The sequence below is a fragment of the Ascaphus truei genome, chromosome 10 (genome assembly GCF_040206685.1).
Source record: "Ascaphus truei isolate aAscTru1 chromosome 10, aAscTru1.hap1, whole genome shotgun sequence".
In the NCBI taxonomy this organism is placed as follows: Eukaryota; Metazoa; Chordata; class Amphibia; order Anura; family Ascaphidae; genus Ascaphus; species Ascaphus truei.
Window position 1 is genome coordinate 29,385,881 of NC_134492.1, and position 26,791 is coordinate 29,412,671.

At 45.3% G+C, this 26,791-nt stretch overlaps 1 protein-coding gene across 2 annotated transcripts; it reads right to left on the reverse strand.

Moving 5' to 3' along the window:
* On the reverse strand, positions 1-25,783 carry NDC1 (NDC1 transmembrane nucleoporin). 2 transcript variants are annotated; one of them, XM_075616370.1, is made up of 18 exons: positions 25,600-25,783; positions 24,444-24,564; positions 22,029-22,130; positions 21,582-21,756; positions 21,086-21,227; positions 20,416-20,524; positions 19,418-19,469; positions 15,049-15,181; positions 14,564-14,653; positions 13,947-14,028; positions 13,685-13,843; positions 13,194-13,436; positions 12,821-12,936; positions 12,289-12,339; positions 11,689-11,752; positions 9,175-9,275; positions 5,941-6,101; positions 1-655 (listed from the first exon to the last, which is right to left on the reverse strand). In XM_075616370.1, exons 1-18 carry the CDS (start codon positions 25,621-25,623, stop codon positions 592-594), a joined length of 1,989 nt encoding a protein of 662 aa, XP_075472485.1. In that variant the 5' UTR covers positions 25,624-25,783; the 3' UTR covers positions 1-591. The 2 variants fall into 2 exon arrangements, with proteins under 2 accessions (XP_075472485.1, XP_075472484.1); XM_075616369.1 differs by having other exon boundaries at positions 2-655; positions 25,594-25,783.
* Between the last annotated feature and the right edge of the window lie 1,008 nt (positions 25,784-26,791).

Here is a 26,791-nt window from a genome sequence, read left to right on the forward strand (position 1 = left end):
AGTAATGCTACTTAACACTTTGTGCAGGTTACGGGTTTATTTGAGAGCAAGGTTTTATAACCACTCAAGTCCTTGCATGCACCTCAAGTTTGTGTGGGGGTTATCACTACAACCCTACAAAGTTTTGCTGCTCTTAGGACACAGCTGAGATATTGTGTTTCAGTACAGACTAACTTTAATATTGCATATAAACTGGCAGGTGATTGCACTTTTATAAAACAGATACATGTACAAAAGACTAAAACAAAAAAAAAAGGATAAATTAACCATTATTCAAAGGTGAAAAAGAAATGAACCCGGTGAAAGCTTAAAATAGCAAAGAAACAAAAACAAGATCGTGATTTATTACAAGAGAACAAATAAACGTCCTATAAAAAAAAAATTAAAAAAAAAAAAAGGGTGTACAGGGTTTATTTGCAGTAATCCGTAGGACTGTGCTGATTTACCCAGAAGTAAAACCTTCCTTTAGATGCAGCACTGTGATAAGACGTGAGAGACGGCAGGAAGAGCGTCGGAGAGCAGATATAGATTTATACCGTATTACCGCCACCCAAGCACTAAAAGTATCACGGCGATAATCTGCTTGCTACTTTATTCTTTGAAGTCGAGGAATTGCTGAAGTTTTTTCTGGTGCTCTGCAGATATCTGGACGGCACTGAAATAAAAAGGAAAATCAGTAAAAACACGTGTAACGCAGATTATTGCAACTACAAATTCAACGCTCCTCACGTCATGCGAGCCCTGATGGTTCTCCCACAGACCAGGCTTTGGAAAGTCTGCCACCAATTTAAAAGCTACAACTGCACAGCAAGGTGGTGATTGCTTTTCTTGGCAGTGTTTTTCTGTGCGTGTGCAGAGGACATGTTACAAGAGAGACAAATCTGAAGGGAAACTCGGGAACATTTGTCCAGAGAAGGGGAACTCGGGAACATTTGTCCAGAGAAGGGGCTTTTGTTTGTCGTGCCGATTTTCAAGATTACCACTTTTTCAGGGAACCTTGTGCGGTTGACAAAACAGCTGGAATATGTTTAATCCCTTCACTGCCAGATGGTTAAATTGCAAAGCATACGTTTCCAGGCAATATGTGGCTGCAGAGAGGTTTACTCACCAGCTCCCCCAAACGCTTCACATATCCGTAAAGAGAGTTTCAGAGGTCTGATAAACAGCAGATAAATCAATGGCAGTTAATGCAGCTCGAGCTCCGATGCTCCTTATCGGAACTTTGTGAATCTGCACAGAGCTTATTCCTATAGCCCATGTCTTGTTATTGTAACAGGTTATTGATTCCCTCTAAGGTACAGATGTAGCACTGAATATTGTTAGTTGTGCAGTAACTCATTTATGGCAAGGCCGGCACATTAAAGGAGAACATGTATTCAGCTTACTGTAATTTTATTTCCCTGTACTACACCTATGGCAGTGTGTACTAAATGTGATAACTCCTTCCTCAGCGCAGTAGGTCAGGAAACTCTTCTGCATGTACCTGTCATATATATAAGGCCCTCCCTCTACCTGCAAAACAGTTTTTGGTTTCTCCCATAGCTATACAATCTAACGGAGACACGTTTATTACAGGGAGGGTTTAAAGAAACAGTTCGGATTAATAATTTATTAAATCTATAATAGCTTGCAGAATTTTTTTGCCAAAGCTTGCTTCGGAAGAGTCTTGAATGTCCAATTTATAGTATGTCACAAAAGGTGTGAATCGAGGCTGCTGCTTTACAAATCTGCATCGGAGACACTTGTACTTTGAAGGCCCATGAAGTGGAGGCTGCTCTGGTTGAATGTGCCTTCATTCCCTGCGGAATTGTTTGTAAGGTTGTAGGCTATTGTGATCCATGAAGTAATCCATCATGATATGGTTGCCCTTGAGGCTTGCTGCTCCCTTGTAGGACCTTCTGGGAGTATAAACAGCCTACGCGACTTTCTAAACTGTTGAACTCTAAGTATGCCCTCAGACATTTTACTACATCCATGTTATGTCGTTTCTCCTCTATAGAATTAGCAGGATGCAGGCAGAACAACAAAATAATCTATTGCTTGAGATGAAAAGAAGAGATGACCCTTGGAAGGAATCAGGACAAAGGTCTTAGGACTGCTTTTGGTGGAATACGAGGAATTCGACGCTCCCTGCAATGGTCCCACTTCTTGCAGACATGATTGCCACTAAAAAAAAATTAACCTTCATGGAATTTGCTGTAAATGTTTGAACGTGTGGTCCATCAGAGCCTTGAAGACTAGAGAAAGATCCCACGTTGATACTGTACTCTTATTTGGTCTCTGTTCGCCTGTAGAAATCTCCCCACTAGCTTATCCGATGCTATATCCTTTTTGAGCAACATGGGCAAGGCTGAAACCTTGCCCTTTAATGAATTTAAGATAAGGTCCTTGTCAAACCCAGCCAGTAAGAATTCAAGCAGGTCAATGGAAAAGTGATTGAAGCAGTGCTGTGAAAAAGTACGCTAGTTCGAAGTTCCAAGGTAAACTTAAGAGCATCTACTTGACTGGTGAAAGGGTGGAAGAACCTTGAGCAGAAGTTGTCCACCTTTTGGTTCCGATGTCTTACCATCAGATCTATTTGGGGTTACCCCACCGAAGTGTCAGCTGATGGAATATTTGAGTCCAGTTCCCACTCCTGGATGGATGATGGTTCGCCATAGGAAATGGGCCGTCATATTCTGATGCCCGGGTATATGAACCGTCGTAATATTGTTGAGATGGCGTTTGTCCCAAAGCAGGATTGATGTTGCGAGAGTCAGAAATCTTCCATTCCTGGTCCCTCCTTGCTTCACTGATGTGCGGTTGTCAATTTATATCCTTATATTGGTGCCCTGAATATGGTCATGAATAACAGATCTCTTGACCACTATTGTCTCTAGCATATTTTCTCGAAGGTTGCTGTAGGACCATGGCCAGGTTCCTTGTGCCAACGAAGCTTCCATCATCTGTGCTTCCCATCCGGTCATGCTGGCATCAGCAGTAATAGTTATCCAGGACTCTTCCCGGAGAGAAAATGTGCTTTCTAGGTTGTCGATTTTCCTACCATCTTAGATGCCACTTTGTGAAGGGAGAGAGACATAACCTTTGCCATAAGGATCTTAGTCCCACTGATCCAGAAAATTACATTGAAGTGGCCTCGTGTGAAGTCTTGCCCATTTCACAACGCTTAACAGACTAAGCGAATCTCCCAAACAAGGTCATGCCATCTCTTGCAGAGACCCGATCTGACCATTTTATCTTTGCGGCTTGTATTGCCCATTGCATTCTGCTGTGGGATAAATTGACCCTTTCTTGTTTAGTTTGGAACAAGACTCCCAAGAAAACTAGAAACTGGGATGGGATTAAATGACACTTGTGGGTGTTTATTATCCACTGCATCATTCCAGAAACACAATCACTGTGTGTGTGCTCCATCAGCAGGTCTTTGAGATTTTCTTAGCAGAGTACAGGGTACATTGCCATAAATCTCCCAGGGGTTATCAATTTTTCACAGGCTGATTCCACTCGGCCTCCATCATTTCCTTTATTATGAAATGTAGAGGAAAGCTTCTTAATTTCTTCTGAGCGCTCCAGAAAAGCTTAACCCTTACCAGGTGCTTGTCCTCCGAGTCTTCCAGCTCCAGCAAGTTGCTTTAAAGGATCAACTAGATCCAAATTAAACTCAAAAACTTCATTTAATACCTCATGTTCTGACGAATCCCAGTATTCCCCTTCTGAGTACTGTGGTAATACATCAGACTCCTCAGAAGATGCTGCTCTCCTAGCCGGGCTTGTTGGGACTTGATCTATTCAGGGTTTGTTTAGTTGCCTGAAGAGCCGCCGAGTTGACGCTGTGAGAGATGATCTTTCACCCAAGATAGGAAAGTGGACATCTTCCCATTGGACTTTGATCGCTGACGTCAAACGATCCTCGAATAGCTTCTTTGCTTTGAGAGCTAGTTTATTACGAGCTGCACAAATTGTGACTCTCCTTGCCACTTTCTTCCCAAGAGGTAACGCAGCCTCAGCTGCTTTCAATGTTCCTTCCTCCAGCTGACTCACAGAGGTACTGTAGGTAGCAAAAAGAACATATAAAACCTCTTCACTACTAGGCATTCTTTGCATTTTAATAATATCTAGGGACTCGCATAGAAGTTTTGGGCAGCGACCCCTTACCTAATCCAGATTCTAAACTGTGTCCAACATCAGTCTCCGGAGTCTCGAAACGCTGCAGGAATGTCAGGCACCATTGACTGGTATTGCCCCTTTAAATATAGTGGCCGGTCCGCACGTCATTGCGTCATGCCACTTTAAAGGGAGGATGTGTGAGCTCAAAGACTTCCCGCACCTTTAGCGGCACAGAGGGACCCGCGTGGCGTACCTCGGCCATGTGTTTAACTGCACACGTTCCAGGAAGCTTCTGCAGCCATTTGCCTGATTGCAGGCTGCCCGCTCAGGACGGCGCTTCTGCAGGAGCTTCGAAGGGAGAGAGGCGGACGACTCCCCCCGATTGAACTGCACTAACTGCAGTCCTGGTGAGTCCCAATAAGGAAAATAACGTACACCCAACTGCTACACTGTAGGACTGTTCTGCAGGCACAGGGAAGGCCTTATATACCAGGCACCTGCAGAAGAGCTTCCTGTCCTACTGTGCGAGGCAGGAGTTATCCCAATTAGTAGCCACTGCCTTGTGGGAAACAGGAAAAAGCATGTCCCCCCCCGCAAAAATAAATACATTTTAATTACATTTTTGTTTTTTTAAGTAAAGCAATAAGTTGTTGTGTAACGCCCGTTCAGGAATAGGCACTCCATACGCAATTTGGGTTAGCCGTGAATGTTTACATAGCCTCTAACCTAACCCGAGTGCTACGCCTGCTTTACAACTGGCCCATGTATTTGGGCTCGGGCCCCACGGCGAGCAGACATGCCACGCCCCCACTTCCCCCCCCTTATAATAAGTGGATGTTCCTCTCCTACCTTTTCCCACACAGGTTAGATGGGACAGGTAGATGGGGTTAAACTAGGTGGGATGAAGCTGGTGCGGAACGGGAGGGGCCTCTTACCATACAGCACCACCATAGAGCGACATTCCCTCCCTCCCTATTATTGGGTTATGTTGATTTCTCCAATGTCATGTTTATAAAAAATAAAGAGCGGAGCCGTTGCATTTTTAATGATGTCATCAAGGTAATAGTGCTTTGTTTCTGTGTCACAGCTGGTGTTTTGGAGGTGTTTGGTAAGATGTTGCGCCCTCGGTCAAGGCTGGTGGAGTATTTCTGCTAACCGGTTAGGGTAGCAGCGAGAGCCACAAGCCATGCCTGGGACAGGCAGGGGGTATATATAATTTGGAGAATGTAATGTTACAATAATAAAGCTGTGGCCTTGTTCCTCCAATGTTAAGTGTCCGGTGTCTTATTTGAGTGCAGGACAGGGGGTGGTTGTGCGCCATGTAACACTATGTTAATACCATATACTGTAACTCTTTATGGTTACGCAAATTGCGTACAGCGTACCTATTCCCGAACGGGTTACACAAGAATGTACGTAAAACTGCATAAAAAACTTCTGTAGCAAGTTTAAAAAAAAAAAAGAAAAACAAGGTTTGAGTACAGTTGGACAAAAGGTGTAACAAATTGATCAGAACTGCAGCATAGTGGGAACAATAAGCGGTTATATCTGAAACCGCCTCCAAGACCAGGAAGCACACAGGGTGCTGGGGACGTGGTAACAGAATATTTTCATACATGTGCTTTAAATTTTAAATGTGATCAAATAAAATAAGTTCCAAAGCTTCCCTGGGGCAGGACACAAGAGAATAGTGTTGTTCAAAAGTTTTCATTACAAGACACTGATGTTTCCAATAAGTTTGTTTTAGAAACCATGTGGATGTTGTTGCTAATTAAGATTCAGTGGTGTTTCACCAATGAGCTGTGTAGACGCAGCCTGCAGGCGTACACTCACTGTAAGTGTTCCCCGAATGTTGTGGTTATTCTGTATATCGCTGTTTTCAGAGCAGCTCGGAGAGCAAATCTCAGTGTTTTGAAGGACGCGTCCACCAGGCATCCCGAAGTTCTTGCAGGTTTGCTGGATGCATGCGGGAGCTTAAAATGCTTCTCTACAGCCTGGAAACATAAAACACGGTCACCCCCTGCACAGCAATGTGTATACAGAACAGTAATAACGGATCTAGTTTGAGCAAAAAGCTAATGTTGTGAGATGAGCTTGTCAGGCCTAAGTAGGTATGATCTGTATGCGCTTGCCCCACACAGGCACCAACAGAGAGGCCTAGAGACCTCCCCGGAGGAGGGCGGTCTGGATTACTGTGGACTCTGGGAGGGTGAAGGATGTAGATTGCAGACACATCCGGGAATCTGTGCCACTGCCACAACTCCAATGCTGAACTAGAAGGACAGAGGCACCTACTGCAGTGGGGGGGGGGGGGGGGGGAAGGTCTGGGAATTAATAGTAAGGAAACAGGAAAATGGGACCCCAGGAAAGGAGTCACCTCCTCTTGGGGAATTCCATTATATGAGAGTTATAGGTTTGGGAGCAGGTAGTGAGGGAAAGAAGAAAGTGCCTACTCGCAGCTACAGCTCAGAGGGATAGGAGGCACATTCTGGGAATTGCTAAGGCAGCAAGACAGGAGGGAGAGGTGTGTGTCATTGTCCACCTAGGGACTAATGACGTGGCTGGGAATGAGGTTAGGTAGTTAGGGATAGCACTTGGACAGGTAGCATCCCGAGTGGCATTTTCAGAGGTAATACCAGTATATAGGGGTGGGGAAGGCTGGACTCCTTGCACCAGAGAATGGAATGTGGGATTGAGGAAGTGGTGTGAAGAGGAGGCATTTTAATTTATTGGTCATAGCTGTTCTACCTGGAGAGATAGGAGTCTATATAAGAGATTGCCGCATGCTTCTTGGAAGGGAACCAGGATACTCTGTGAGCAATTGAGACGCTTCATTACCGAGTGTTTAAAACTGAAGGGGACAGTGAAGGGAGTCTGGACATATTCTACTGCCCAGGCAACATATCCAGGGGAACAGAAGACAGCTTAAATGGGAAACAGACAAACAACAGATAGAAAGGAGGTGTATGGAAGAAACACAAGGGATTAAGAAAATCAGAATGCAAAGTCTTCGGGCTATGTGCACTAATGCTCAGAGTTTGGGAAACAACAACATATTAGAACTTATTGCAGTAATAACAAAGGCTAATTTGGATATTGGGGCTTTTACCGACACATGGTACAATGAATTTCAGGACTGAAACGTGGCTATACCAGGTTACACTATATTTAGAAGGGATAGGGTACGAAGGAAGGGAGGAGTTACCCTTTACGTGAAGAACATTATAAAAAGCTACTTTACAACAAGGTATCTGAAAAAAGGAGGATGTCTACAACAATGCCCCAGTACTTATGACCACACTTACACACTGAGGTATATACCTCTTTTCACCCCTATCCCTTATCCAGTAGCACTCCACATCGTCATCTCCACTCCCCTTCAGAGCAGTGTGTTGTACAGGGACATGATGTTTATTCTGCTGATTATCCTTACTAGTGCAGTGTCCTTTCATCACTATTGTTGCCAACACTTGAGGCAACTACTAGTACAGTGACTGTACAGGCAATGCTGTCTGGAATTAACCTCCTTTAATCCACCGCTCAGCAGGTCCGTTTTCACTGAGGGGATTTTATTTACATTGCATTTTAATCATCATTGTGTCTGTTACTATTTAAGCATATGTGTTAACAAAATGTTATTATTTTCGTTATATTAGTGGGGTCTCTTGGGACCACTATGGTCCTTTAGTTGCTTTTGATGTTCTGAGTATTATACTCTGCAGTCCAACACTGCTAATATTATTATATAATACAGGTTGAGTGCATCGTGAAAAGGGACCTAGGACTCATTATTTCAGCCGACTTGAAAGCAAGTGAGCAATGTAAAGAAGCAATGCGGAAAGCCAGCAGGGTGTTGGGGTGTATAGCGAGAGGTATTAGCAGCAGAGAGGGGGCTTATAGATCATTGGTGAGATCTCACCTAGAGTTGTGTGTTCAGTCCTGAACACCATATCTAATGAAGGACATACTTTAGAGATGGTGCATGATCTACAGTATAAGACTCAGGAAAGACCTTAATATGTACAGACAGAGAACGACCAGGGGGATATGATAAAAACACGTGTATATCATGTGTACAGCTGTACATTTTGTTTCCCCCCCCCAAAAAAAAAACAATGAGGGAAGCATATTCCATAGAACGAAGTCCTAGTACAGGAGTCCATGCTCAGATACTGTAGGGGGAAAGTGAGGAAGTACTTCTCAATGGAAAGGTTGGTGGATTCCTCAATAAGATATTTCCCATTTTTATTAAATAAGTTTGTATATAAAAGCCTTATTCGCTCTTTTTAACGATCCGAGCTAAAGATCGAAATACATATACAGTACTATAATTATAGTATGACTGTTTAAATAATCATGATTGGACTCCATGTGCTTAATTATGTAGGACCATGTTTTTAATTGTGGTCTCTCTTAAAGGGTTAGCGTATCTATACGTCCGGTATAGAGGCGCCGTGTGTAGCGTGAAACGCGTTAAGTGAATAAATCTGCCTCTCAACCTATTTGCCAATAATTATGTTTGGGAGCAAAGCTTGAAGATTTGTAATAAAGTGCTGTGCTAACTATCTCATTAATGTAACTCTATATAGCAAGCCACGCTAACATTATCTATTGTCCTTGGAATATACTGTGAGGGACCCAAGGCGCCAGTACCAGGAACCATGCGGTCAAGCGGATCAGTGTTCATGAAGTACTTAAAAGTTGCAAACGTAAATAGGGAACAGGCCTAGAGCCCAGAGGATTCAGACTTTGTGGATTCATGGAATAACCTCCCCAGGGACCAATACAGTAACTGAATTCAACATTTCTTGGGATAGAGCTCAAGCTATCCTTAATATAAAAGCCAAGGATCAAATGGGGTCTGAGGTTTTACAGATGGGAAAATGGACAGACTAGTTGGGATACGTGGTTTTTATGTGGCATCTAATTCTGTGTGTTTGTCTATACAGAGCAATATTCTCAGTGAGTCAATGAGAAAAAGTGTGTGTAATAAACAAGCATGTATGGCTCTGCACAAACGTACACTGTAAACGGACCATTAACATAAAACTCCTCCCGGTGTCTCACCTCCTGCAGGGTGAGGAAAGTGCAGATTATGCCAGACAGGGACGTCTGCACCACCCCAAATCGGTCTTCTGAAAATGAGGCAGCGACCAGGTAAGACAGCGCTGTAGGCGAGAAGAGGAACACGCGGCTCACACAGTGACCAGCACATGAGACACGGACTAGGACATCATACACACAAAGGACTGAGAAACGGCTCAGCCAGGTTCTTCCTAAAACATGGGATGGTACCGACTGTAGAGAGCACATTACCGCTTCAAAGACAGGCTGCAACATTTTTATAATATACTAGCTGAGAGACCCGGCGTTGCCCGGGATATAAATGCGTAATAGGTAGTATTATTTATAACTCGTGGAACAATAGGTGAGTATTTGTTGTAAAGGTTTCGGGGGGGGGGGGGGAGAAAGGGGAGCGGGGGGGGGGGAGAAAGGGGAGCGGGGGAGGGAGAGAAAGGGGAGCGGGGGAGGGGGAGAAAGGGGAGCGGGGGAGGGGGAGAAAGGGGAGCGGGGGAGGGGGAGAAAGGGGAGCGGGGGGGGGAGAAAGGGGAGCGGGGGGGGAGAAAGGGGAGCGGGGGGGAGAAAGGGGAGCAGCGGGGGGGGGAGAAAGGGGAGCAGCGGGGGGGGAGAAAGGGGAGCAGCGGGGGGGGAGAAAGGGGAGCAGCGGGGGGGAGAAAGGGGAGCGGGGGGGGGGAGAAAGGGGAGCAGGGGGGGGAGAAAGGGGAGCGGGGGGGGAGGAGAAAGGGGAGCGGGGGGGGGAGAAAGGGGAGCGGGGGGGAGAAAGGGGAGCGGGGGGGGGGAGAAAGGGGAGCGGGGGTGAGAAAGGGGAGCGGGGGGGGGTGAGAAAGGGGAGCGGGGGGGGGAGAAAGGGGAGCGGGGGGGGAGAAAGGGGAGCGGGGGGGGGAGAGAAAGGGGAGCGGGGGGGGGGGAGAAAGGGGAGCGGGGGGGGGGAGAAAGGGGAGCGGGGGGGGGGAGAAATGGGAGCGGGGGGGGGAGAAAGGGGAGCGGGGGGGGGAGAAAGGGGAGCGGGGGGGGGGGGAGAAAGGGGAGCGGGGGGGGGGGAGAAAGGGGAGCGGGGGGGGAGAAAGGGGAGCGGGGGGGGGGAGAAAGGGGAGCGGGGGGGGGGAGAAAGGGGAGCGGGGGGGAGAAAGGGGAGCGGGGGGGGAGAAAGGGGAGGTGTGTGTGTGTGTATAGAGCTGCTGTGTTGTGTGTGTGTGTGTGTATAGAGACACACACACACACAACACAGCTACTCTATACACACACACAAACACACAACACAGCAGCTCTACACACACACACAACACAGCAGCTCTATACACACACACACACACACACACAACACAGCAGCTCTATACACACACACACACAACACAGCAGCTCTATACACACACACACACACAACACAGCAGCTCTATACACACACACACCCGCCCCCCGCCCCCCTCCTCCCCCCCTCACACAACACAGCAGCTCTATACACACACACACACACACACACACACACACACACACTACTTTTATGATAATGATCTCAAACCAGACACAAAGTCAGAATCTCACTATTTTATTTAGATTTTTGTTTACCGTCCTTTTCGTCCATAATTACCAAGTATTGCTATATCATAGGACACTTTACATTGACTGATTAGGCTGAAAATTGTTTTTTCCAGCGCCAAGAATGTGTTTTATAACATTCCAACAGTATGGCGTTACAGACAGCACTCCAAATATAAAAAGAGAATAAAGTCTGTAAGGTGCAAGGGAACTAAAAGTGAGGGACCCTGGACTTCCCGATACTAATACAGGAAAAATGGTGGGTGTTCCCAGCACACAAAGCAGAAGTAACCGTAGAAAATAATATTTCAACACTGTTATAATCAAAAATTGAAAATCGAAACAATTGAAGGATATATTTACAGTGACAGATACTGCATGAATACACATATCTAGGCGCAGCAAAGCAGCTTCCACTACTCCAACTACCCGGCTCTTCCGGGTGACATGATCACACGTTCAGTCACGCACTCCTCTCAAGGGTGTCCATTACCAATACCTGTGTTTGGGAGTTTTCTATACCCCACTTTATTTTAACATTAAGTTCATTAAAGACTTATATTTTTAACTAAGTCCATTCATCTGTCTACATAAGGGGTCATTTTGTACAACAGTACTTGTCACCACTCATTATCTCACCGTAAGACCAGTCCTGTCACAGTATATATTGACAATATTATTTAGCAGAGTGCACTATATCAGGGGTTCTTTTGTGGAGAATAACCGTAGTTCTATTGGATAATTCTCCACACCTTTCGTTGTTTCTGTTGATATTAAGCCCAGTGCACCCCTAGTAATGGGAAGAGCGGGTGTATACCTTATTTTGCTAGAAGGGTTATGACCAGCCTTTAAGCTGCAGGACAGTCATTAGTATAAGTAACATAACTGGATCAGCGTCAGCCTAGGGATTTCTCCCCAATATTCTGTCACTATTCAAGATGGTAAATGCCACAACAGACGCACCTTCCAGGGCCCAGATGTGAGTCTGTGCGTCAGCGAACACATCCTGACTAGAAGCCTCGGGATGCTGAGGGACAAAAGTAGAGACGTGTTACACTGATGGGTGGTTATTAATACTGCTCTACCCCATCCACCCAGAGCCAGTCTCCTTTACAAACACCCCCCACCTCCCCTCAGGATGCAGACAGCCTCCACCACCCTCCAAGCCGAGCTTCTTATTCCCCAACCCCCCCCACCACTCTCACCCCTGCAGCAGCAGTTGCCTTCCTCCTCCCAAACCTCCCCTCACCCCTGCAGCATAACACAGCCGCCCTCCTCCTCCCCCATCCCATTCCCCCCCCCCCCCCCCCCAACTGCCTCTGCAGACAGCCGTTCTCCTCCCTCAACTCCCCTACCCAGCACCCACCCGGCCTCCTCCCCCCATTACCTGCAGCAGCACACAGCCGACCTCCTACGCAACAAACTCCATCCCTCCCTCAGCAGCACACAGCCAGCCTCAACCCAGCCTCCCACAGCCGGCCTCCACCCCCCTCCCTCCCACAGCAGGACTCCCTCTCCCCGTGCATTGGTTCATAGAGCGGACAATCCCTTTGCAGTTCTCACCTTGCTAAAAAGATACATGATCAGAACACGCTTTGCCAAGAAGTTTTTAATCTAGAAAATACAAAGAAATACACATCCTACATTAAATGAGAATTTATAAGGAAAGTATCCTGAGCAATATAGTTATGTATAGGTTTTACACTAATTACAGGACAATGGTTCGGAATGGGGGACATCTCTCCTGCTGCCCCCCATTCCTGTCAGTGGAAAGCCGCTTCTGTGGCTGCATCGCTGGTTCAGGAGCCTGACATTTAAAGTAGAACGAGACTATCTGGGCAGACCAAGCAAATCTTTGAGAAAACTTCAGCGGCAGAGGAAATAGTCCCAGAATGTCCCACGATAAACTGCAGGGTCCTAAAGCAGGGGAGAGCACCGGAGCGGCAGTCTGCCTCTTCATTATGAAGAGAAGTGGGGAAACGGGTAACACTGTATTCACATGGAAGTTACCGCATCATTACTGTGCTGTAGTAAGATCTGTGTAACTTCCCTGACACCGCGCACACAATGCTCTCCCTCACAGAGCAGCATTTACCTGTTCCTGCTTGTGCCAGCACCACGCGTACACAAAGTTCTGGTGCTTCGGGTTACTCACAGTGACAGGGGGTACCAGGGAGAAAGAAGACCCCTCAGAGCCATTTCTCTGACCATCTAGAACAAAAACATAAGAAAAACCCTTAAATCCGACTAACACCTAAAAGCAGCAGGAGAGGAAGAATAAAAATGGCGGAACTGCTCTGCATGATGCATTTAAGTTTCTTCAGGTACTCACAACTCTGTTATAAAAGTAGTTTTAAATTCCCTCAGCACATTTGTCACAAGGAATCAAGACTGTTCGGTTTGATTTTTTTTAAAAAGTAAACATGCGGAGAAAGACAGTTCTGCTATATACAGCCCGGATCTCTCACCAGTGCCGGGTGTCCACAGCTTCGGGCCTCTCCTAATGAGGTGGGGGCTCTGGACTGTCCCGTGCCACGGGGAGTTGGGGTCCAGGAGCTCAGCCACCCGACTAACTGCAAGGGATGCGTAGGGGCTTAATGGATCCCGCGAGGCTTTCAGAGAGGAGAGCTTCAGTAAGGAAGGAACGGGTGTACGGGGAACCTGACCCAGGCTCTGTGTCTGGTAGATAGGGTCCTCAGTGAGGGACGTGCCTAAAAAACACCACATCAAATACACAATCAGATGACGTATGAGATTCTTTGCTGTTTTTTTTAACAAAATTTGATGGCGGTTTGGACAGTTACAAATTTGGGCGAATGCTCCTAAAACCGCTATCATTTCCCTCCGCTCGAATGTCATAACATCCACCAATGCAAATGTTGTGACATTCGAGTCGCCCAGAAGAGCGTGGGAGGGATGTTGGTACCGGAGATACAATGGGATGGGGGCTGTTGGGTACCTGTGTAGCTAGATGATTTCATGGATTCCGCAGAGGACGGGAGTCTCACACGCCCGTTACTTGCAGCAGCTTCCTGATGAGTGACCAGCCTGGTGGTCAAATTGTTCAATAGGCTCAGGCATTCCCTGGAGATAGCAGTCCAGTTGTGAGGATGACCCCCTGTCATACAAAAGAGAATGACCACCACAGGTCTCCACGCCGCTCTTACACCTCACCCCTACCTTTCACTCCCCCCCAGAGTTATAATTCACATGCAGCATACCTGGCTGGCTGAGGCTGAAGACTTCCTGTCTTCGAGAAGGCGAGTACTGAGAGAGAAGCGTGAGGTCCTGCAAGGCCAGATACTGCATAAGACAGAGGGAAGACATTAGGATGTAGCAAGGGAACTTGCAATCTAAGGGAGAGGAAAATGTGACAGCAGTAACCATTATGAAATAAAATAATAATAATATATTTGTATGCCAAGGGACTGGTCTTCAAACCTGATAAGTTTGGAAATGTAAAGTCACAAATCTCTGACAAGTTCATCAATAAATACCAAATCACTTCCAGGAATTCTCAGATCATATATTTCAATATTTCAAGTCTAAGAATTTAAAGAAAGAGTAGGTAATGCCAAATACAGCGCTTGTGTTAAGGTTTGTATGAATGATGATCAAGAGGTTGCAAGTTTGAGAGTTATTTATGAAACCATCATGCAATAGAGCCCAGATAAGCACTATAGCAGTTTAATGAATAACCCCTTGTGTCAGGGAGCCCTTATTTACAAACATTAGCCACCTTAGAGGCTGACCTATAATATTACGGTTATGTACTTTACAGTATTTCTCTGCATAAGAACAGACCATTCTACAGAGAGGATCAGAGCGCTGCACGTACCTTCACAAGAGGGGTATGGCAGCTTAACACATAGGGGAGGCACTGGTCTGCTTCCTCGGCAAAGGAGGACTGCACAGGGAACACACGGGCCTGTGACAGCAAAGGAACCGACATCAGAATGGAGTTACAGGACCGCCACCTGCGTCCTTATAATGCAACGTTCATTACATATGCACCTCTTTATAATGCAGAATTCCTTACACCTGCCTCCCCTCCATAAGACTACCTCCCTTACAGCTTCATCCTTGAAGCCCTAAAGAGGATCCAAGACACCGCCATCTATTCTACAGATGTAGCAGGCTTTCTTGTTCCTTCTTGGTGGGATACGGTGTGAATGATCACTGGCATTGAATCCTATGGAGGATATTCTGAGTTATAACTGGAGTTATATATTGGGTTGTCAGTGGGAACAATGAGGCTGCTACACCGCTATATACACAGCTCAACTTATTGCAAGTAATGGACACCAGGCTGCCACTACTGACCTCAGTTGCATAGATCCTGAAGAGTACCCACACCATGTACCACGTGGTAAGGCAAAACGTGCCACACAACCAGATGTGGTAAAATAATGACAGATTCAGGAGCCCCCTCAGAGTGTCCAGTGGCTGGCGCTGCCTGCACAGGAGGGAAGCACATATCACTGTTCGGCTCTGATGATTGCAGCTCAGAATGTGGTGATTGTTGGAGGTTTTGGTTGCACGGTAAAGATCTTTCCCATACCTCTTCATGGCAGTAATGAACACACAAGTAAGCTCCTCCCCTTTAGCCGAGTGGACAGGAAAAACACGTCCATGGTGCATACAAATGTGTTGTCCCTCCTTAGAGCATCTTGTGTGTGAGTGCAAGTGTGTGCTTAGCTGTGCAGCTTTACTGCCGGCCGGAAGTACAGCATTCCTCTCCTGAAAGGTTCCGTGCCCTGCAGGAGGCACAATCCGTGGAACCCCCTTTGTGCAGCCTTGGTATGTACGGATGTGCTGTTCTTCCCCATGAGTGCATCCCTTTGTGCCTGAAGATGTGAGGTTGCTGGACGTTGCACTAAAGACAGACTCTTTGATTGCTAGGCTCATCTGAGACACTACGAAAACAATGGATCTAAGGATGAAGTGTACTTTAGACAATATACACTTCAGGTGCAACTAATAAACCAACAGCAGGCATCAGTAGCATGAGCCTTACAGGTGTGGGCTTCAAATTTCGAAAATGAAATCCAGGAAGGAGTTCAGAGGTCATCTCTCAAAGTCGCAGAATAAATAAGAGCGATAGACGTGTGAAGCCTCTTGCAATACAGTAAAGTTTTCTTCCAGACCCACGGATTCAGCAATGGTAACAAGAAAACCAATTTAAAGCAAAAGTAATAACACACTACTATTGTCTCAAGTCACAACCTTGTAGTATAAATGAGCATAGAATCAGATGTACAAGTACTGGATTATACAAAGATCAGTATGTACTGTAGTAAAGTGTGTGTATGTGAAAAACAATTCCCGATGAGTTTTTTTTAATCCAATTTCGTTAGGGCTCTCAGGTTTGGAAACTGAACACTAAAAAATTGCTGTATTTAGTTTTTGCAACAAATAAAAACTGAAAAAAGGTGGAACACTAAGTGTTCAGTACCTTCGGTAGCATTTATCAGGGTTGCTACAAAGCAAGAAGAGAGGAAGCTATTCTCATTTGTAACTCGTGAATGCGTCAGGAGGGTTCAGGCCAGCCCTGGATCTCAGAAGGGTGAGTAGTTCTCTCGGGTAAAGACCATTCAAGATGGAGACGCTAAGATCTGTCATCAATGCCACAGAACCAGGGGACTTCACGTCCTCCCATCGACCTGAAAGATACCCATCTTCTTATTAAGTATCCTTATCAAATGTTATTAATGTCTTTTGCATTAGGCAACCACCTCCAATTTACTTCAGGTTATCAACAGCGCCCACAACACTTACGAAGGTTTGATGGTCATTATATTGGCTTCAAGGAGGCAGGGAGTGGAAGGCCGTCCCGCTGCTGAATCACGATGGACCAATAGCGTTATGGCGTCACACACCAACGCACGTTTCACATCCAATGACTCTTCAAGGCGGCCACCTTGAAGCGTTATTGGACGTGAAACGTGCGTTGGTGTGACGCCATAATGCCAACGTCCCCACGTGATTCAGCAGCGGGACGGCCGAGCATACTTACAGAGTATTGCAGAGGAGTTAGATATTAACTTGTTCTAATAGGGGACACAGAGCTGCCAGTATCTTTGTTGATAAATACCCTACCTTGAATTAAGTTCAATGATAGCTGTAGGCTATCTGACCCAGCGGAATCTTGCTAGTCAGCCTACTTTGTGTTTACATACATTTCCACTGCTTTTTATAGTGTGGTGAAGTCTGTGTGAAATATTTGTGTCTGCAATAGTTGACAGCAAAGAACATCAGTCCGTCTGTGGTATCCCACAAGAAAAAGGTACTACTTTAATAATTATACGCTGTCATCAAAGCAGACATTTTGAAACGAATTGTATCACTCCACTATAGTAACATACTTACACAGCACAGAATGTGTGCTTGTCTATACTGTATATACACACAGTGGTGGATCTGGAGCATTGATCCTAACATTTTTTGAAGTTAGGCAAAGCTACAAATATATGCTTTTACTTCTGCTTTAATACAAGTAACCGTTTTTATATACTTATCTGATACCAAGTAAAGAGTTAATACAGACTGTGATGTGCAGCTACTGTTGTCTCTTAACCGTTTTAAGAATAGTCAAAGACTCTACGAGATAATACTACTGTGGCATAGGATATAGGCTACACCAGTACATGTGTTCAACATACATTGCACAGACCTCTACACAAAGATGGGACTGTGTTGACAGAACGAACAATAGTGGGTTAGCATTTTTTATCCAGCCAACATCCAACTCAGATATATGGGATATTCTAATTTAGATAGATTCTGGTACACCAGAATTTGTATCTGTAGACTTACCCACCTTGGGTACAGAGCATCAGTTTTTGTGCGTCCGTTTGTGTGTATTTTATGTTATTGTATGTTTAAGTCTGTCCAACACTATTTTATTGATATTCCTTTTAAAAAAGGTTACATTTTAGTTTATTCACCATTACTTTGGATTTAGAGTGCTGTGCCAGGGGTTTCTTTTTCCTTGCCTCGGCAAGGTTTCATATATAGAGAGCTAAAAAGATACCCTCACCAGATGGATAAGAGCATATATAGAGAGCTAAAGATACCCCGGTCAGATGGATAAGAGCATATATAGAGAACTAAAGATACCCCGGTCAGATGGATAAGAGATATAGATCTATATATAGAGAAAAATACCCTGGCCAGGTGGATAAGAACATGTACGGTGAGCTAAAGATACCCTGGCCAGGTGGATGAGAGCTAGATTGATAGAGTGAGAAAGATACAGATACCCTCGACAGTTGGATAAGAAAATAGAGAGAGAGATAACGCTACCCTGGCAAGATGGATAAGAGCATGTACAGAGAAAGCTAAAGATACTCTGACCAGATGGATAAGATGTACAGATAGGGCCTACAGTATGATAAGAAAAGCATTCAGATTCTTCCGATAATCAAAGCCCATTATCGTTTATTAATAAAGCATCAACATTCTGCAGCGTGGTACAATGGGGGAAGAGAATTATATAAATGACAAACAGAATGACCTATCCAATAAGGACAAACAAGTGCGAACAGATACAACAGGTAATGAGTGTCTTGCTCGTAAGAGCTCACAAATGAGTCAGATCAACATGATGGGCAAAAAAGGCGCAGAACAGCTGTGTAAGGCAGCAGGATGGTCTTCCCGACATACCTTCCCAAGATACCTGTTCCTTGGCACAAGCAAGATTTGGACGCAAGATCCTTCAAGCTGTCATGCAGTTTAAAAACAACTTTTTTTTAAATTATATAATGGTTTCCTTTTTTGTTACCCCTGCTAACATTGCTCTGTTAATTCCTGTGGGTTCACTACTGCCAGGAAGGGGAAAGGAAAGCAGAAGTATTCTTACGAACACATTTCTTTCCTTGAACCATCCATGGCAGTATGGCTTCCCACATCAATGTTGTTGTTGCTGTGTGTCCTGTTCTGTGTAGTGTCAGTTTGTGGATTATACTAAAAGGCGCTCTCAGAAGGACAGCACATCCTTATACACCTTGGGCGTGTTTTTTTTCCTGTGCACTCGGCTAAAGAAAAGGAGCTTACATGTGGGTTTACGACTGCCATGCAGGGTTAAGGAAAGCAAATTAAGCGGTAAGAATAATCCATGTCCATATTTTGTTGTCGGGTCACTTACACGGTGTGCAGAAAGTATTGTGTCGTTGAATCACTTCCCTGCCCACTACACAGGATTGTCCTGAGAATTTTCTTTATACGCACTCTATCCTGCTTCTTTCTGACCATACAAAAGGTAACCCAATGAAGGACCCCCGAAAGGTTTGAAAGCTTGCAACATAACTACTTGTTGGTCCAATAAAAAGGTATCATACCCTCCTTTGTTACTACATTCAAAAGACAGGCACAGAAACACACTGGCTCATACAGCAGTTCGTGACCCAGCTGCTGCACACCGCTTCCTAAGGCAGGGGTGCTCAACGCAAGTCCTCAAGCTCCCTCCCCCCACCAACAGGTCAGGTTTTCTGTATATCCCATCTTCAGCACAGGTGGCTCAATAAGGATCAGGCAAGGATCTTAAAACAATATTTTGGGGACTTCATCTTTCTATAAAGTAATTTCAGTGTCTAAAATCAGAGTAGAAAAATATGGTTTAATAGGAATTTCATGAGCTTTCAGTTTTATCGGTTTAGTATTTGTCTGAATAAAGACATGTAGCAATATTTACCCATCTATCTGGAGGTTCATCATGGTTTGGATCCATGTCCGGGGGATGTATCCTAAAATAAAAACACCATCACAATCCTTATACACAGAACCAGTCTGTACAGCCAACACACAACTCGGAGAGAATAACTTCACCTATCTGATGCTGGATAAAATTAAGCAAACTTGTTTTTAACAATAAAAAGAAAATAGATTGATTGTAATGAGTGGACATGTACCTCATCGTTGCCATTAAGGATTTCATTCTACGTAGCCATGCTTATTTACGTGACAGTACATGGCTACACAAATATCTTAGTTCCATGCAGTGCTCGCCCTATGAATGGGATTATTTGAGCAACTGTTTCACGGCTCCTGTCCATCCTAAATTGTGTTTGTGCGTAACATGTTCGGCTTGTTTATAAGCACCCAATCATAAGCAGCAATACATGAAATGTGTGTCTTTAGGAGCAATATTGTGCAGTGTATGGTGTTGTAAGCACCCTATGAGCAGTCACTAGGTTACTTAAACTCAAACCCAGACCATTTGGTTTTGAAGAGCCCAGATTTCTATACTAGTACTCTCCTGGTCATACAGTTGCAATAAAAAAAGTGGTCAGCCTGTCCCTTTTTAGATTCTCTTCTCATTTATCAGTATATGTGCACAAGTTACTCTTAATACAAAGAGTACATAAAATCTGTGTTTACACAGCGCTGCCGAGCTTCGTCACATATTCCTCTGGGTCACAGCCTGGACATGTGCAAGTGACCCAAACCGCTTGTTGCCCAGAAGCTCACATTGGGCTGTAAAGCAGAGTGCTGCAAAGCAATAACAGGAAGGCTGCTCATTGTACCAAGATTCAGTGTGTGCAGGACGGCAGCCCTTTAATCAAATGCAAGGGACGCAAAGCTTGGAGGTTTGTGGGAAGAGTTTATATTTTAGTGACCTGGTGAGCGCAATCTTGCAAGGTTTGTCACACAACTGCTTTTACAGAACAACCACACAAGGAGACAACATACCCAGGAAATAGTAGACAATGCTGTAGTTCCGAACCAGATATAGAGACTGTACACAGCTGTGTTTAATAAGAAGGGGCAGACATCTTCGAAACTGCAGGTATTTGAATTGCTTAAAAACAAGAAGAGATTCATTACAAATATAAAACACAAAATGACAGAGTGCAGCACATAGACCATTAAACAGTCACGTCTTTACGGAGTCTGTTTTCTACTCTACAGAGGGCACAGAATCTAAACCGAAGAACCTCATGATGGTAACACTGGCAGAGAGATGGGGGGTGGGGGGAAGACTGAGCTTTAATCAGTAAAAGTGACGCACAAAGCTAGGACTCTATGTGCCAATATCACCATTGCTCTGCATTATACATAATACATATTAACGGTCCCAGTAAACTCCCAGTTATAATCTTACTCTTTTAAAAACCTCAAACAAGACTGGTAAATAAAATCTCGTTTACGTTCATATTTATTTTGTTTGAAGTATTACAACCTTCTCAAAATCCCCAGAGTCTGAAGCCAGGACTGGAACACTCAGCTTCCGACACGTTACTTCCATATTAATGTTAAGCCCACAGGATTGGCTTCTCTCTCCGGGTAGTACAGAGTCTTACTATGTTACTGTAGTAGGACAGAATGCCTCCTTTAGCCCGTTTTGCTTTTTTTTTTTTACCTGTATAGAGGGGAATGGCAGGTAGTTCATGTTGTGCACAAAATACAGCAGGCTGTAGCTGTAACCAAGGAAGGCTCCGGCCAGCAGCAGGAAGAGGTGATGCTCATTCAGACACCGTGGTGGGAGGCTGTCTTCATCCTGACTAAAGAGCAATGCTTTCTTTAGAACGAGTTACTGAGACACAGACTACAGGACCCATTCTATAAAGTCTGAAGCAAACACGCCCATCCAAGTCAATGTGAGGTTTCAGCGTCACAGAATCAGCACAGATTGTAGATATTACAGCATATAGCACCCAATGCAGATCAGGGAATGTTAGAATATAACTCCTCTTACTTTTTTTGTTTCGACATAAAATATAGTCGTTAAAACTTGAGCACTGTCTCAGTCCTTTTGGTGAGATTTACACACCCAGCTTGACACTAAGCAGGTTTGTGAGGCGACGTTATCTTTACGATCCTGATCCCACATGTGCAGGTAAATATGAAGCACTCACCTTGGTGCCGCGGTGCAGGGGACAACAAGGAACTGGTAGGATCCCCTACTGAGCACAGTGCAGCACCAGGACACCAGCATCCCCATGACTGTGTGAGCCAGGAAGTGAAGGACGCGCTGTGGGAGAAGCACTTGCCCAATGAGGGACAGTCGAGAGCCGGGGATGGAAGGCACAACTGGGGACAATAATACGGGAGTCATATTGTGTAACATGACCCTGCACAGATGTATACAAAAGGGAGCCCATCCACCATCTGAAGATTTGTTCAGCCCAAATAATCAATGAATACACTTTAAAGATTACTGTATGGCAGGAATAGAAAAATCGGTGCATGTTTTTTGTATATTTTAATCATTTTAAAGTATCCTCATTAACATTATTCCTATATCCCTATGGGTGGAGTTAAAGATACAAGTAGTTACAACACAATGGCACATCACAACCCACCTGTGTAGAACTCCACATGGAAGGCACAGAGAATCCCCAGCAGCACAGACATGAGCAGCAAGCAGAAGAAGGTGTAACTGCTGCTCAGATCGCTGAAAGAGTCTGAGAGAGAGAACCAGGTGGTGATGAAACAGGACCAAGTGAAAAGAACTGGGCCGGTCCTGACAGAGGCAAGTAACAAAATGACAACTACTAACCAACTTCAGGAAGAGAATACTTAGAATGTGATATGCTTATTGATTGTTGTGACTAAGGGGTCCAGAGCTGATGCCCCAGCAGTCATCCAGCCCCAATGCCCTCATCTGACGCCTCATCTATTGCTGCCGCTGGTCTCTCTGAACCTCTACCCCCCTTCTGCCTTGCCAGGGGAGAGGGGGCGTGCTCGTGCCAGCGCCCAAGCAGCACAATCCCCCACGCGGTCCTTCCTGTCTCTCCCTACCGCAGCCTACCCACCAATGGCTCCACTCCTCTGCTCGGCGGGGAGGAGGAGGCAGTAGATGGCTCAGCACGGGCAGAGGAATACAGACCATGCGGAGGCCTTTTGTTCAGGGCTGATGTTGCTCTGTCTGCAGCCACCCCGAGGGTTATCCTGCCACCCATGCTCCGCGGGTCACTGTCTCTGACCAAACTTTGGCGGTCCAGCGCAGTCGGGCATTGGAGCATATCTCCCACATTCTCCTCTCCCTCACACAGATGCATGTTCTCCGGCGTAAGGATAGGGTTCTTTGTTTTAAAATATGTCCATGAAATTGGCAGATTGCCAAGTAACACTCAACTTCACTAATTGACCCAGAAGGCTATTGGGGTGGGCCTATGACAGGCCCCCTTTCTATTGGCCCAAATCCCTTGTCCACTTCTCCAAAAGCTGTAGCTTCAACCCCACAGGAGATAATGGGGAGGAAATAGTTTAAATGGCCAGACCTGGCAGTTGGGAATAGTTTAAATGGCCAACCAGACTTACATGGGTACACCTTCCAATCATTGGTAAGCCTCTCCCTGGGATTACCTGGACCCTGCAACTATACCTGGATTTAAGGACCTTTTCTGAACCCAGCGGGCATATAACCCCTGCCCAGAAACCACTTCTGTGCTGCTGTTAAATTGGATGTTTCCCCTTATTGTGAAATGTACATTTCTAGATTATACCCTTTAGTTTAATAGCTCTATTGTTATGAATAGATGGATCTTTACATTTTTATTATTTCGTGTGCAGTAACGTTTGGTGGGGTATTTTGCTAGTGTGCTTTCTGTGACCCCTGCATTGGCCGAGGTCTCATTGTCCCCAGAAAACACAGGGTGAGAGCGTAGACAGGGACTCCCGTGTGCACAATATTCTTGACAGGTTTCTTTCTGGGAGCCCTGTGACACCCCTGAGGTAGCAGAGGTTCCATTGCCCCCAGAACCCAGTACCAGGGCTGTGGCTCCCCTTGAGAGCCTGTGGTTACCAGGAGTAGGTGGGTGGTATCCCAGGTATAGGAGCGCAGTTCTTGGGTGCTCCCCCTAATGGCCCTGGTTGGTGGTACTACCGTCCTAGTAGGCCTACTATGCTATGACTACTAGGACCTTGCGGTTTGAGGAGACTCTGCGTACCGGTGACCTATTGTTTGTTGGGTGCTGACAATCTAACGTCACAATATATATGCTGAAAAAAGTACTCATGAAACATTTTAGTTGAATATCCATAGCTGCAGTAAAAATATGTAGCAAGGACTATCCTGGGTGTGTAACATGACATACACACAGTTTTACCTGCACACGTGCTTCGTTATGGGGCATAGCAAAGAATGGGATGACTGCCATTAACAGACCTGCAACAAACTGCCCTGTTTGAAGGAACTCATACACACTGCCCTGTATAAAATAAAAAAAACACACGCCCTGCCACACACACACACACACACGCACACGCACACTACATTGCCCTGCATGCAGGAAAGCACACACACGCTCTGCACAAACATCTCAGCTCAGAGTTCCACTGAACTTCTCTCTGATCAACGGAGAGATGTGAACCGATACCTTCAGGCTCAACTGATTCACATTAAACACCTGATAACCTTTTGGACCGTGTGTTGATAAAACTGTTGTATTCCCTGAAAATAATGCCTTTCCCTAATTATTTTAATACCAGTGTGGGCAAGTGAAGCCATGTGAAACCTGCACTGTTTGCAACACATACCCTCACTGACCAGAAATTGTAATAAAATTCCTTCAGGGAGTTGAGAAGATTTAACCCATTCCAGGCCACAGTATTTCAACTCTGACTTTAAATGTAACCACTGTCAGATCACACCCACCCCCCTCTCCTGGAAGTCGCTCACCCAACACCATCCATGTCCTTCTCCCCATCAGACCCCCACTTAAGCCCCTTTATGACCACCCCCTTAACAGACACCTTCAATGCCAGCCACTTACCTGTGAGACATTGAATGGGATGCAAGATGTGGATCTTGCTTAGGATGATGAAGGCTGCACAGCTCACAGGCAGCAGGATCACTGACCAGGCAAAGCTCGCAGCGATCCTCCATCCCAGCACCTGAAGGACAATGCGAGTACAGCACAATATGAGCACACCAATGAGACGAAGGGCAGGGTATGCATCACAGCTGAGTACCATGCTGAGCCTACTCTGACAAACAGCAATACTCCGTATTAACACACACACACACACACACACACACACACACACCTTCCCTGGATGAGGAAATAGAAAACTCATAAAAAGATACCTGTGAGAAAAAAAAAAACATTTTCTAATTGCACAGCTCTGACTGCCCAGTTCTTTAATAATTTACACCAGGGGTGCGCCAAACTGAGCCCCGCGCTCTTTCCCAAAACATTTAAATTGATTGCCGGGGGAGAGCGTGGGGCCTCTGTAACTACGCCTTGACTTCTATCCGACCTCCTCCTACATCTTCTGATAGCGATGACGCGTCTGCCGCGATGTCAACTAGTGATGCATTGCCATGCCAACGCTCCTCAGTATAATACACACACAGATACCTGTCTCTCTCCTGTCAGTATAATATACACACACACACACACACACACACACACACACAGTTACCGGTGTCTCGGTATAATACATATCCCCCCTGTCTCTCTTCTCAGTATAACACACACAGTTAACGGTGTCTCAGTATAACCCACACACAGTTACCAACTGTATAATATACACACAGTTACCTGTCTCTCTCCTGTCAGTATAATACACACAGTTACCGGTGTCTCGGTATAATACATACCCCCACCTGTCTCTCTTCTCAGTATAACACACACAGTTAACGGTGTCTCAGTATAACCCACACACAGTTACCAACTGTATAATATACACACAGTTACCTGTCTCTCTCCTGTCAGTATAATACACACACAGTTACCGGTGTCTCGGTATAATACATAACCCCACCTGTCTCGCTTCTCAGTATAACACACACATTTAACGGTGTCTCAGTATAACCCACACACAGTTACCAACTGTATAATATACACACAGTTAGTTACCTGTCTCTCTCCTGTCAGTATAATACACACACAGCTACCGGTGTCTCGGTATAATACATACCCCCACCTGTCTCTCTTCTCTCGGGTTCATGTCGCTGCCGCTTCTTCTATTCAAACACTCAACGCGACCGGAGAAAGGAGGACCCCTCCAGTGGCTGCCCTCATACTGCCTGACAAGGGAAATCACAGGACCCCTCCCAGAGCGGCCCGAACACTGCCTGAAAGCCACACACAGGACCCTTCAGGGGCTATTCTCACTCTGCCTGACAGGGGAAATCGCAGGACCCCTCCAGGGGCTGTCCACACACTGCCTGACAAGACATTTCATAAGCAGGACTGCAATAGCTGTAGTGTCTCACTCCTTGATCAATTGACGTCACATAACATAAGACTCCAGAAACGTAAGAACCACACCAAAATCCCAATACCTGCCGCTTGACACCTAAATGACAGCCATATTTGATTTGGGCAAAGAAGCTCGACGCCATGTGAGAGAGACGCGGGGAATGAGACATCAGGATAAACACCGTATGGATAGGCAGCGAGGGGCACAGAACTGACACCAAAGATTGATGGTGTTATAAAATGTATATTATATATACATCATTATTAAAGCTGCAGTTAAAGCAATATCTTACGTGTGTTTAAAAAAAATCAGTTCTGTACTATGAGAAAATACTTATAGCATTTAAAAAAAAATTGTAGACATTTGTAATGTATTCTAATGTAACAAGCATTTTTGTTTCTATAGCAACAATTTACAGTGTCACATCCCCTTCCTCTTCTGAGACAGGCTCTGGCAAACCCCTTTTGCCCTCTCTAGCAGTGCACCAATTGTATCTAGTGGCTGCCGGGTCACATGATCTTCCACACAGAACTTTGCATTTGGGTAATCTTCTGCAGCCTTAACAGTGATATAAAGAACCCTCGAGCTGAATCTTCAGCAAGGATCGATCGCCAACTTAGCTAATCACTTGACAGTGTGCAGTGTGTATTGATGCACATATTGAATAGGGGAAAAAACATTTTTAAACGGCAGCTTGAACTGCAGCTTTAATTGCTATACAGTACATCAGGGGTGAGCAAACTTTTTATGCCAAGCCCCCCTTTTTATCCATGAAATGTCTCAGGCCCCCCCCTGCCTGATGTAATCAAAATCACACGGAAAAAAAAAACCTTTATTAAAACGGTATACAAATATGTCTAAATATTTACATATTTCAACAGCTCGCGCTTGCAAAATTAGGCTGCGTTCGCAA

Coding starts and splice junctions, on each gene's coding strand:
- NDC1 (XM_075616369.1), bottom strand. CDS start 25,623: ATGAACCCGAGAGAAGAGAGACAGGTGGGG. Junction 21,228..21,581: donor CCCTGCACCGCGGCACCAAG/GTGAGTGCTTCA, acceptor ATTGCTCTTTAG/TCAGGATGAAGACAGCCTCC. Junction 656..5,940: donor ACATTCGGGGAACACTTACA/GTGAGTGTACGC, acceptor TTTTTATTTCAG/TGCCGTCCAGATATCTGCAG.